The sequence below is a fragment of the Ciconia boyciana genome, chromosome 3 (assembly GCF_034638445.1).
Source record: "Ciconia boyciana chromosome 3, ASM3463844v1, whole genome shotgun sequence".
Classification (NCBI taxonomy): Eukaryota; Metazoa; Chordata; class Aves; order Ciconiiformes; family Ciconiidae; genus Ciconia; species Ciconia boyciana.
Window position 1 is genome coordinate 119560688 of NC_132936.1, and position 13799 is coordinate 119574486.

At 38.7% G+C, this 13799-nt stretch overlaps 1 protein-coding gene across 1 annotated transcript in view; it reads right to left on the reverse strand.

Moving 5' to 3' along the window:
* Positions 1–13799, reverse strand: part of PCSK2 (proprotein convertase subtilisin/kexin type 2) — a 103137-nt gene that overhangs the window by 41561 nt on the left and 47777 nt on the right. The window contains exons 3-5 of the mRNA XM_072858561.1: positions 10018–10131; positions 8238–8346; positions 6200–6237 (exon numbers count right to left, since the gene is read on the reverse strand). Coding sequence (XP_072714662.1) covers positions 6200–6237; positions 8238–8346; positions 10018–10131 — 261 coding nt within the window. The remainder of the gene's footprint in view (positions 1–6199; positions 6238–8237; positions 8347–10017; positions 10132–13799) is intronic.

Genomic DNA, 13799 nt, shown 5'->3' on the forward strand with positions numbered 1-13799 from the left:
CTGCAGAAGGGAAGGTAATAAAAAACCAAAACAAAGCAATGCCAGGTCCCTCCATGGCAAACAGTGAGGACTAACATCTTTCCTCTACTTTTCTTGCCCAAGTAAAAGAAGAAAGTATTTCCAAAATCTTATTTGGAGAAACCCTGGAGAAAGGCACAAGCCAATTTCAAAAGCGCCAGCCAGAACTGATGCATAAATGTCCTTATCTGCTCTCTTCCACCCCTGTGCATTTCTCATTTCAGCAATCTTAATTTACTTTCCACGGATGATGCCTTAAGTGAAAATTAATACCACTGCTTAATGATTAAAGCGATTAGCCACCTTGCACTTTCTCAGTGTGCAGCTGATTAATTAAGTACATTGATTATAGAGAAAAATAAATGCTGCGGACAACGTGTGGTCTTTAGCTTGCAAAGCAAGCGTCTTTGGCACCATCTCACATTGCCTGCACACCAGGCATGCATTTAACTTGAAGATTATCCCTTTCAGGTGGTTCCAGTATAGAATAAAGCTGGAAACTTTCTGCAGCATTCATTACTCTGAAAATAATCTCAGGCAAATGCAACTACAGTACGTTAGTATCTTTCTGATTCCAAAGGAATTGTACTTTGAGGATATTTTATAGCCAGTATAAATCAGTGCATCCCCCTGAAGAGGCCAACATCAGTGAAGCAATGCCAACTCCAGCTGTATAGATGGTGCTAAGCACCAAGTCCCAGAACTTGCCAAGCATTCAGGGTCCAGATCTCTGATAATGGGCTTCAGCAAAGCAGTCAGCATAACATCTTTCAGTGTGAGAAATCCAGTTTTCAGCTGCAAACACAGCTCCATATGTGACACAAATCATCTCTCCTTAAGGCAATCACACCTCCTTGACAAGTTGCAACCTCCTTTGCAGAAAAAGCCTCTTTCTATGCCCTCTGGCCATATGAAATGATCCAGAGGAGACACAGTCTTCAAATTCTTTTTGCTGTTCCATCTTTTTAATTGAGTTGAAAGCTAGAAAGCTTTAATAACATCTATGATTACAAAACATTTTTATCTTTCATTAAATAAGAAGACACTAACGTCTCCTTTACACAGCACCATGGCTTCTCTCTCCCGTTAGCAGTGCTCATATTAAGTAGCTATGAGGCGTAGCTATGAGGCAGAGAAAAGGAACTATACGGTCATCTTATTTAGACTGGAGCACATGAGCTCCACTGTAACAAGTACCTGCAAAACCAGTTACTGTCAGGAGCAGGGGAGGAGGAAAGGACTGTTTGCAGGACCCCGTTATGTTTTCCAAGATGTGAAGCATTTTCTGTACATGGTAAACCCAGCACAGCCTTCCAAGTACACAGAGAACCTCATTTGCCTGGCTGATCTTATCAGAGGAGGCATCTTCTCTTTTTCAGCCTTTCGTATGTTCAGAGAAAAAAAACAGATTGCATAGAACAGAGAGATGAGCCCAAAAGCTGATCCTGCACAGAGTAACAGAAAAAAAATAGCCAAGTCTGAAACAGATAACTTCATTCTCTTCACAGTAACTTCTAATTTATGCCAGTGAAACTTCATTGCCTTGCATGTCTTGAATGATCATCTTCTAAATGCTAAAACCAGCCTCCTAGCTGCCAGAAGCCACCTGAGCAGCGTAAACAGCCCAACAGAAGGCCATCAGTTTCGGTTGCTAAGGCATCAGTCAGGCTGGCATTTAAACACTTGATTCATCCTTCTATTCTGGCAAAAAAGAGGCTTCATTTTGTCTCAACAATTCCTTGATGAAATTTCTGCCACAATCTACTTTAACAGCATCCATCAAACAGTGTGCTTACTAGATTTTCAGCATTAGTAGAAAGATGTTTGTGAATTTATCCCCGGTTTTGGTTGATAATTTTTAATTGTTATGCTAGTGTTTATTTAAGAAAACCTATTAGCAAATAACCCAACCCCAAAGCAACACCAAAAAAACAAATGAAACCAAACAATCTAAAATCCAATTAGTGTTGAAACATCTGAGACAGTTTATTCTGTCCCTTATTTTGTGATAATGTAAGTATTACTTCAACATTGCAATTAAAAATAGGTACTAGCATCAATGGCCAGCATGCAGAGTTTGCCCATAAAATACCTTTGATGTATTAGGAGTAAAGCTTTATTGACATTAAGTGTCTAGTGCACCTGCTCAATAACCCTTTGAAATGCAGTAGGAAATGGCAGTGTAACTGTCTCAGGCTCTTTCCAAAATCATGCCATAGGAATTGGATCTCATAAAGCTAACTGAAATCATTCGCTGATGCCAGGCAAGGATGAACCCAGCTCTGCTATGGTTTGGCTTTACCTTCCCTGTGGATCCTCTGGGCTGATATTAATGACAGTGCAGAGACACTGGGAGCTTTTCAAGGTCTTCAGAGGGTTTCCAACAAATTTCTGTCTTGGAAGGCCAACGTTTTTCTCGACACCAGTTATAAGTGAACTCTATTTGACTTGGGCAATTACATCAGCTGGGATTTCTGTGGGGCAGATCATGAGGGTCGGAGCAGCGTGGTTCATCTAATATGCAGCCCTTATTACTTCACTTTTCTTTCTCACTCAGATGCTGTATCTTGGAGAAGTCAGTCCTGAAAATTGCTGGCTTTGTATGTACAGTCTGAGTTGAAAGAAAACCATGGATTATATTAGGCTTCAGCTTTTTAATTATCAGTTCATAATTAAGGGTTCCCTTTGTGGGAAAAAATAATTTCCTGAAGGCTGAACCTCTGCAGGGTTTCCAAGGCTTGGAAGAAAATATTGATTGTTTGACAATGAGTCTCTCTGCATTCACGGTGCAGAATGGAAAATTCCAGCTTTACCATAACCCCCTGATCACAGAAAAGCAAGTAGCTATACTGCAGCAAGCTGGGAGGGGGTTCTGGGTGAGCCGTCCATCCAGACCATGAGCAGGCACACTCCTTTCCATGTATATGAAGTGCATTAAAAAGAGAAATGGATGATTCAAGCAGTAAAGCTCAGAAACTGCAAAGAAAATTATGGAAAGAGTGCACTCCATACATAGGTCATAGTTCAGCAATTTTTAGGAGAAAATACACAATGTTTTTTTCTTTAGAAAGCTTTTTCTCTTCCCTAACCCCCCATTTTGTCTAAGTGCTAACCCCCATTAAACTATTCAAGCAAGAAAACCAGCAAGTCAAAAACATAAATGTCAAATTAAACTGAGTAATCAAAGCCGAGTTTTTATACTTGAAAATGCTCCAGTGCCAAAACCACCACCTTTGAGAGACTTTCTAATTGTTCCCCATTTTCCAAGCAAGATGTACAGACATTGCCAGGGTATGCAGGCACTTACACACTTGAGACATAAGCTGTAGGCTTTTATTTTCCTAAAAATAAACAATAACTTAAAAGAAAGCTGTCCCAAAGTGCAAATGTCATGAAACACCAAACGTGTGGTATAGGAATTGTACAAGGGTGACTGCAATTGCTATGCCAGCCCGAAGCGAGTTAACAACTCATTCCCAAGAGACTTGTTTCATTGCATTTTTAGGTCTAAACTGATCTTTTCTTCAGCTGAATTTAAGTCCTTGTCTTTAGTTCGTGCCCAAATTACTACCTACTGGGAAAAAAGGCCCCTTGTGGTCTCTGAGACAGTAGATGCTGTCAGAGCAGGATCTGCTAGGACTCTAAGAGGCCTGCGCAGCCTTGCAGCGAGAGGAGGAGAGGCAAAGTGCAGGTGAACCAAGCCCTGCAACCACTGTGCTCTACCTGAGCGAGGGAGGAGATGGCAGGTTTTAGCAGTGGGAGCAGGAACCAACCTTGCCCTTCAGCCAGCCACCTCTCAGACACAGCAACTGCAGCCGGCTCTGCGTGAGGAGGTGCCAGCACCTCTTACTGGTCACCAAGTTTACCCTTTTACTGGTTACCTTGCATATAATGTGCTAATTTATCAGCACATTTCCTTGCTGTGTCCTCTGGTATATTCAGCATGGAACTGAAAGTGAACCTTAGGCAAAAAAGATGAACTATACAAACTCAAGCGGGTTTTTTTGGTTGGTTTTTTTTTTTTCTTTTTTTTCCCCAGTGCTGTGACAGCCTAGAACCACAGATTTCACGTGATTGCTCATATTTTTGTATCTGTGTATTAAAAGCATTGGAGTGGTATCCCCTTTAAGATGGTGATCTTTCAGATGGGGTTTCTGCTGCTCCTTTAATGATTGAGGAATGAGTGGTTGGTAAGACAGTCTCTTCTGCCCTCTGTCTGGGTATTGATCTGCCCTGCACAAGCCATGTCTAATTCTGCATTTTGCATTGGCCAGACAATATTCTTTTGTCCCTCCACAGCCTGATCACTGCTCCGCTACTGGACCGCTCCTTGTTTGGACAAAGTTATTCCTACACAAACCTTTTCAGATTCTCATCTCAAGATCAGTCTCCTCACAAGTCTTTCAGGACTGCCATGAAAGGTTTGTTGTCCACATACCCAGGCAGCTTTTCTTCTCCAATTTTCATCCCAATATTTCTTTTCTGAACTCTCAGATTTCTCTCCAGCTGCACTATTTTTTGACTTCTATCATCATGTCAGTGCATTGTCATTCTCTGTGTCATTTTCCATTAATTCCCAGAATACTCACTATTGCCACTCTAAAAACAATGTATTTCTGCTAAGCCTGACAAATATTTATCCATCAAACAGAAAATATTTTTAGAATTAAAAGAGAAAACACTGTATTACAGAGAAATCTATTTTTGGTTTCTGGGCATGATCCTAGGTTCACTGTTAACAACAGAACTGTTCCTATTTGATGTTATATCAGATACGGTGTACAGACTTTTTGCTTTTTTATTTGAAACATGATTTTTAGGATCAGAATATTCCCACATACTTTGTCCATGCCTGCTGCTGAAAAGTGAGTAAAGAGCGCGTGCTTTGCCCAGATCATACGCTAGAATATACACACAGAGCACAATTCCTGCAAAGAAAAAGGCTGCCTTTTACAAACTTCTTCATTTGTATCAATTTATGGGAACATCCTACTGAGTTATTCCTCTTGGGAGAGAATTTTGCAGTCAGGGCACAGGGTCTAATTAGCTGCTATCAAGTTATTAAGCCAGTTCGTAAGAAGTGAAACTGGCTATCCTGCACTTTACCTCTGTGGTCAGCTATTTCCCAAATTCCTTGTCCAAAGTAAACACCTTCTATATCCATTTATTCTCTACCAAATGTGCTTTGCTACTTGCAACAACAAAGAGATTTTCATCCTCTGTGTTATTATTTTCTGAATTGCAAGTACGTAAAAGTAATTGTCTTACTCTTTCTCATTTTAGAGCTGTTCTATCTGAATGGCTCATGTTTTTACCAAAATTTCCAGTTGTCTTTGTTCTTCTTTTCATTTAATTGCAATTGCAAACTAAACCACATTGCTCAGCTGCAGAAGCCTGGGCTTCCCTCAAGAAGCCACTGACTGCAGGAGATTAGCAAGACCCAAAGCAGAGACACTGCAAACCCCCACCCCGGCAAGGAGCCACAGCTTCTTGAGGCCAATTGCCCATTGGACTGCTAGAAGCACAGTGTAAGAGCAGCATACCACAAAGGCAACCTACAATCCATGGGTGCTGGGAGCCCTTGTAGACACCTGGAGATAGGAGTGCTAGTGTCAGCAGCAGGCTAGGGAGAGCCTGGAAGAATTAAGAAGGATAAAAAACCTCTAGTCCAAAGGTCTGGAGCCTGAGGTAGGTTTGAGGAACAATCAATTGACACAGCGTGTGCTGAGAATACACAATCTGCTCTGCACATGCTTTGAAGCACTGGATCAAATCACCTGTTATAAAGGAATTAAGCTGTTCCTGGAGGTTTCAAAGGCTAATACATGCCCTGCCACAGCCCACAGCTCCATGGCCCTCCAAGTGACAGGTGCATTCTGCAACTTAATAGCAGGATTTAGAGCCAATTCCCAGGTTACTCATTTCTGTCCTAAATCCAATATTGCAAGCTGCAGCTTATTTAATGTAAGGCAGCACTGTCATTCCTCTACGAAGAGCCTTGTCACCTTTCCACTCCTTGCAAAGGCAGTCCCATTTTTAGTCTGCTTCTTTCAATGTGAAATGTATCATCTGTAAGATCAGCAGTTCAGCTGTACTGTTGTTCCACTCATTATTTAAAATTTTGTAGCAGAAGGACTATAAGAAAATCCACATTTTACAGAAAAGGTCAGCATGTACTTACGTAATTTGATGCAAGATCAGGATGCAGATAATCAATTCCTGCAATAAGATAATGACAGAACAGAAACCAAAGGTTAAGAGTTTCAGAAAATATTTTCTAATGATCACAGAACAAAACAAGATTCCTTTGCAACCATAGGAAAATGATCATGGCGAATAATGCAACCGACTGAAGTGAGATTCCAGTTTTTAAATGTGGACTTTTAAACTGGTTTACCATTTCTGCTGCAGTCCCAGCTAGTTTTCAACCATTTATGTCAAAATCCAGGTGCCACTTGAAAAGGTGAGCTTGGCAACAAAATTTATTGAGCTCTTTCGTAGACTAGATCATATTTACTTATTAAGATTAGATTAAATCACAATTTATCTTTATACAAGTTCTATCATCTCAAGGCATACCAAAACTAACAAGATCAGTAAGCACTGGATCAGTACAGGATATAAAAAGGAGTATTTTTAACCACTGAAAATTGTAAACTAAGCAGACAGAAAATTACCTAAACTAGACTTGGGGAGATCACTAAGGCAAACATGTTGGATTATGTGTATGAAAGAGAACTTTTAGTGTTGGATTAGACCATTTTAGCAAATATCTGAGCATGGACCCCGCACCTTGGTAGTGTGCTGAAGATTGTAACAGGGCAGCGGTGTGGAATATACTCATTCTAACATATGGTATCTTTCTACCTATAGCAAATATACAAATCCCAGCGGATGGTGCAACAGAAGCAGCAGATCTACACTCAGATGGGGTAAGCTGACCTATTACAAATACAGTTAAAACATACACAGAAATGGCCACCAATCTCATGTTACATTTTGATCATTACTCTGCCCCATGTCTCCAACTACCACACTATTACATGCTCCATTTCATCTGCAAGGAGAATGTCATATTATCGTGGTTGTTCTGATGAAACGATTACCTCCCATTATGTAGGGTCCTTAGCACTAGATTTGCATGAAGAGACCTTTGTATCTGTGGAGAGCCTTACTGATCCAAATGGTAGATGGACAACAAAAGTCTCAATGAAGAATCATATTTTTCAGGTGGTCTCCTCCAGAGTTAGTGGAAGTGAATATAAGGCAAATTACCCCCTTCTCTAAAAGCTGTATCTGATGGGCCAACAGGTTTATTTGACCTGAAGCTCAAGTAGTTTGTCATCATCCCCATCACAGTCATGCCTAGTTATTCTGAAAGCTAAATCCTGCCTCTGGGTGATCAGTGAAATTGTGATTTCTCATGACATCACATGAGATCATCTCTCACATGAGATTGATCTCTCATTAATATACAGGTGTCTGAGTACTTTCTTACTTCCACAAAAACCTTGTAAGCAGTAAGCAGATGAGGAACAGAAATAAGTGAGGACAGATCTCAGTTGACCCTAGAAAACATATGTGGATCCAGACATTGTATATATTCATTTTTAATATTATTCAGTCACCATAAAAGAAAAACATTCAAAATTTAGCCCAAAGAAAAGTGTTGAGAGACTGCACAGAATTCCTGTACTTCAGCAAGGAACCCATGAGTAGAACAGCTCTGACTTCGACTGTACCTTTTATCTTCATCTTCCCTGAACTTAGCCTCAAATTAGTAATATATTTAATATGCACGTCTTTATTGACATTCAGCATGAAAGTGTTTAATTATTTCAGCTGTCAAGTATGACTTTGAGAATAATGTAACCCAGAAAACATTTTCTTAAGTACTTTTTGCACAGCAATTACGTCCCCCAGTCAGTGCCTACAGAAGTCAAGGGGAGTCTTTCCTTTGGCTTAATGGCCATTATAGTGTGCCCTGGAAGATATCTGAGTGATAATTGCAAACTACTTTTAATGCTTGGATATCCATACTTCAGTATCCCTAGTGAAGTCTTTATAACATATTTTCACTGAAGATCTCAAAGGCTTTATGGAGGCTGGTAGTCTCACCACTGTAAGCAATCTGTTATTACTTTTTAATCCTTTTTTGACCTTGATTACATGGAAAAAACTACTTAAAAATACTAAATTAGCATGCAGTCTTCACTTACCATCATCCATAATTCCTATGGTAACTCCCTTCCCCGTGTATCCCAGCTCCCATGCTTCAGCTACATTAAGGTCAAGTCCAGGAGTCCCATCTGCTTGACCAGTGTTAATCTAATACACATCAGTGAAAAAGGAAGAATAGCTTTTTTTACTTGATAGCACATTTCCGCAACCACCGAATTTTGCTTTATATCTTTGCATGTGTCTTTCGTATGGAAAATATATCCCATTTGCTTCAGAGTACACAACTGTACATAATCATATTGACCACAATAATGCAGTAGTAAAATAAACAAACAAAAAAAACAACCACCCTGGGTAAATTCACTTCTTTGTGGTTTACAAGATTTGATTAAACACTGAATCTTTTGGACCCAAAAAAGGACTTTTCTACTTAAGCATGTCAGTGGGTCAATCCAGGCAGAAGTTAGACCAATGGATTTTACAGAGGACTTTTTTTATGAGCAGGAAATGCCTTTTTCTTGAAAGCAGGGATCTACTGAAATTCACGACCACTGGGTTTAGTATCAGAAACAACTTCTTTGATAACCAAGTTACCCCTTCTTTAAGCAGGAAAGTTCACTAGATGAACTTCAAGGGTCCTTTCCAACCTCGTGTGTGTGTGATTCTATGGTTCTGCAGTACGGGCAATTCCCTTTATCTTCAGGCATTACTCATGTTCACCAACCTCATTCGCAAATTTCTTGAGTTCCATGGGAAAAATACTATGGCTTTTGCTGTTCCAGATTTTTTTTCCATTGTGTGTCAGACACATCTCATTTCAAAACACATTTTAGTGTACTTTATAATTTAAAAAATGTATAGCTTCATAAAAATTTTGTTATTTTTATCTGCAACATTTTGATTGAAGTACCAGAAAGAAGTGAATTAATCCACACTTTAGTTTATCATGCCATCAAGGATGAAGTCCCATTTCTGCTAATGTGCCCTCATAAATCTGAAAACTCTTGCCTTAGAAAAAAAACCCCAGCCATATTGGATGGATTCATAAAACTAAGAAATAGATTAAAAGGAAAGAGAATAAGAAACACTGTTCTTAAGCAAAATGACCCTTCTTAAGTTAACAAGACAATACTGCATTTACTAAGTATTTAATCATAAATAGGTTGCAACATTAAAACTGATGCAAAATTACTTTTTCAAGTTTTTAAATAGAAAAATAACATTTTGGCTACTTTTATGTAAAAATTTAATTTTTTTTAATGACTAAAGACTTCTCCCTATAAAATATGACACATTAAAAATGAAACAATTTAGCAAAATATTAGTTTCTTTTGACATTAGCTTAAGCCAAAATTCATCAGTTTTCAGCTGTTCTGCTTTTGATAGAAGAAAATCAATTAACATTCAAATTTCCATAAGAAAATAAAAACCTCAACTTTTTCTAGCCAGTGCACTAGAACTTTTTGTTATAATTCTATAACAATATTTTACCTGGCAACAGCTCAAAGACATGATTCATATGCAGTTTTAGGGGTCACATCAGCACACCAGGAATGCCCACAGGACACCAATACAGTTCTCTTTCAAGCCTTCTAAGGATCTTTCTGCTGACTGAAATGAAATTTAGCTCTTGAAATGTGCTGGGTGTTCCCAGCATAAAAGAGGTACAGTTAAAAACAACAGGACAGAGCCTTGGATCCATTCCCAAGTTCTTGTGACATATTTGGAAAGAACTCTTGCTAAATATTGCAACAGCACAGAACGGCTTGAATGCCAGTTATTTAGTTATGATTACTGTGATTTTCTTTCAAAACTTACCAGGTACCATTGCTTTGTAAATAAAGGATCGTTCATGTTGATGTCAATGTCATTGATGTCTCTATATCCTCGCTTCCTTCTGCTGAAGCCTTCCTGTTGCACAGCTTTCTTCACCTGGAAGGGTTAATTTTTATATCTTTAGCTCAACATTCTCAACCACAGATACAAAGATTTTTTCACCTTGTTTTCATGACAGATAAGGATTATGAAATCACATTATTTGTGTCCATGTCATTCATTTGCAAATTCTAAACCTATGGCTGATTTTAGCCAAAATTTGCAAAGACGTAGAGAGCTCAAGGACTACTACAGTGACTATGTGGGGGAGAGACACCCAGAAGTGTCCTATCTGGAGGAAAACTACAGCTTGAACATGTTTTAGATACCTGAGAATTTGCGTAAGAAAGAGTCCTATTCAGGTATCATTACTGTCATGGACCTTCTTGCCATACTTTTCTTTTTCTTAGCCACCAATATCAAAACATTATTGTTATAAGAAGCTAAAATTATTTAACTAATTCCCAATATGTCACTGTTCCAAGCTACAGGCATTTGATAAAATGAGGATGCAGGTCTCAACCACGCTTTTACTTTTTCAGATTTTTCTCCAGGGCATTTTCAGAGTATTAGATAGCCTTTCCTTCCAAAGAGATTTGCTGGAAGAAAAATATCTGGGGTTGTGTGCTTTCATCATACTCCTGAGGTTCTCAAAAACACGTCCTGTAGAGCAATCTACTTTCAGGGATTATCCTTGCAATAAATAAGTGATAAATAAAACCATTGGCAAGAAAAATTAAATGGCAAAAAAGACACTAAACTGACCAAACCGGCTAAAGTGCAAGATATAAAAGTACTGGTCATGAAACACAAGTAGCCATAGTTTTTTAAAGATCCCTTCCTTTATAAACAGCAAATCCACAAAAACATTTAACTAAGCACTGCAGAAAACAAGAAAAGTTAGACACAAATATCTTTGGAGGCAGGAACTACAAATGCCAGACCACTATGATCTTATTTGTACCCATGTAAAAGAACGCTCCTAAAGCAGATAACTGAACGGTTCTAATTGTTGTTATAATATGTGCTAACGTATTCCTAGACCTTGCAGAAGTGTTGTCAAGTTTGGCATACTCTTTTTGTACTCTTTAGCCTAACAGCTGGAACCAAGATAGCATGAGTCTCGCATTTAATTAAAAATTTTTTTAAAAAATCTAGCCCTCTTGATCAAAGAGGAATGCTTAAAATCATAAACTGAGTACACCTTGAGGTGCAGCAAGAAGGCAGCAAAACCCCTAACATTTCCTCAGGCTTTTTCTTGAAAAAAATGCATGGCTATTAAATAAATCTAGTAACTCAGAGAACCACTTAAACATGTGTGACTTTGGCATTTCCAATTAAAACAACGTATACAGGAGTTACACCGCTGTGTTGCAGTAACTCATGTAGTCAGTCAAAATCAACAGAGGAGAAATTCATCCGAAGGCTAAATCAGATCTTAGGTCAGTTGAGTCATTCTTGGAGGTGTCCTTCTGTGTCCATAAATTAAAGCAGGAGCCTCAAAAGACAGTGCTCAGTGAGGTGCCTAAGGCTGAGATGAAACTGGGATCTAACTGATGGGGGCTAAAAGCTATTTTCCTCACAGCTATATTGCTTCATTATAACCCTGAAAACCTAATACCAATTCATAGTGAGCAGGATGGGGCAGCATGCCCTGAAAAGGCAGTATCAAACGTTTCTAAAAATCTACTTGTATGAATTATAAATCCTTAACTAAGGTACCAAATAATAAAATATTGAATCAGTAGGTGTTTTCATTTATACGTATGTTTCCATTACTTGTATAGGCTCATTAAAAGCAGAGCAGATTGAAAAGAAAGAAAAAACCTATACAAAATAAGCTGGAAAGAGGACAGTGATTAAGTAGGACCCATACTAGGTGTACTTAGTGGCACCAGGTATCTGAACAGAGTAACGAAAGGTATAAGCACACTGTTTGATACCTCTAAGATAAGGCTCAGTGATGCCATGGAGACAACAGAGCAATCACCTGTCATTATGCCTTCCTCCGTTACCACCCCTGCCTCTCTGCTTGCAACTGCAAACCCCGAGCTGTCACCACAGAAAATAATTATGAACAGAAGCCAACCCTTACTTAGAGGGATGCCAGAGAACAAGATTTCATGCGTTTGTGCTCCCACGCAAGCTTGCTGGCTCTGCAGGACCTGCTGCATTAAGGCACTGAATTAGGGTTTAGTACAAAAGGATTTCTACTAATTAAAAAGCAATGCTTCGGAGTCCTGGCTTTTCTTTAAGACAACCTGGAGGAAGTGGGGGAGCAATTTGCAGAAATAGCACAGGCTGGTTTCCCTCTTCAGGATCATCTCATTTGCCTGATTTGTTCCATCTTCACAATAAAATATATATTTTTTGGTATTATATTATATTACATTATATTATAATTTCCCGAGACAAGGAAATATACCACTCAAGGAAGTACAACCTCTGAGCTAAAACCACTCTGTAGGCTGTTTTCTGAATATTTCACATGGAAAAAAGGCATACAGGACGTTACCATCCACAGAGGTAACAGTCTCAGAAATTCCGAGGCCTCTTTCTCACTACAGAAACAAGGGGTTTTTCCTCGTGTTCAGTAATGATGGTAACTCATACAATCACATCCAGAAAAGATTAGGCACTTCTGTCATGAAATGAGTTGAAAGGTTTGGGTAAGGTCTTGGTAGCTTCTCACTTACATAAGCTACAAATGTCCTCATTCAGTTGCCTTGTATAACCCTGCACGAAGTAAGAACTTGCCTTTCTCCTGATGAAAATGTATCTAGAAAGCAATGATCCCAAGATGAGATAACATCCATATATTCCAGAAAAGAATCCCTAATAGAACAAACTTATCCTTGGAAAATGGATGATGCAAATTCAATTATTTGAGTGGAGAACCGCCCATTTAGGGCTGCAGATAGCTGACTCAGGAGAACCCTAGTCTTCTTGCCAACTGGGTATCTGCATTAGAAAAATGGTCTTTTTCCAGAGCTGGAAACTTGTGCTTTCATATCTAGTCTAGATCAGGAGAAGGACCACATCTGATTCTGCTTCTACCTTACAGTTTTCTTCTTAAAGAAGAGCAGGTCTCCCTGTGACATCAATAACATAAACGCATTAATTATCACGTTGCAGGTAATATGTTTCAAAAACACATACAAGAGAGAACATCTTTGCATGTGCAATGGTAGAAGATAATTCGAAAACATTCTGATCTTATAACAGCCGTAATCCCATCTACTTCTGTCAAGTTCAGACGTGGAATCCAGCCCTCAATCCAATGCACAATGCAACCTCATGCCATCTTTTAAATATTTGTTTTCTAACTGAAGCAGGAAAAACAGAGTTCATAAGACTCAGGCTTCTGATAATAGCATCTCTAAATGATTTGAGCCTGTGAAGCATGATACTTATTAGAATCTAATGAAGGAATGAGATTTTCTTACTAAAATAGCATGAATTTTACTGTTTCAAAATTAGGCTTATTTATCAGCAATAACGGCCTTTTGTTTATTTCATTCTTAATTCATTTATTCCTTCTTCGTTAGGATACAGGATTAAGTAGAGAGCAAAATCTGAGCATCTACTTTATTAGCATAGGACTAAATCATGTAAAAGTTACTAGCTGTGTTGTAATCAGAATGAAGGTCATGTATCAAAGAAGGTAGCCCATGGATGATAAGATCCTTACAAGGAAAAAAGGTTCAAGTATTGATTTTTTTAAT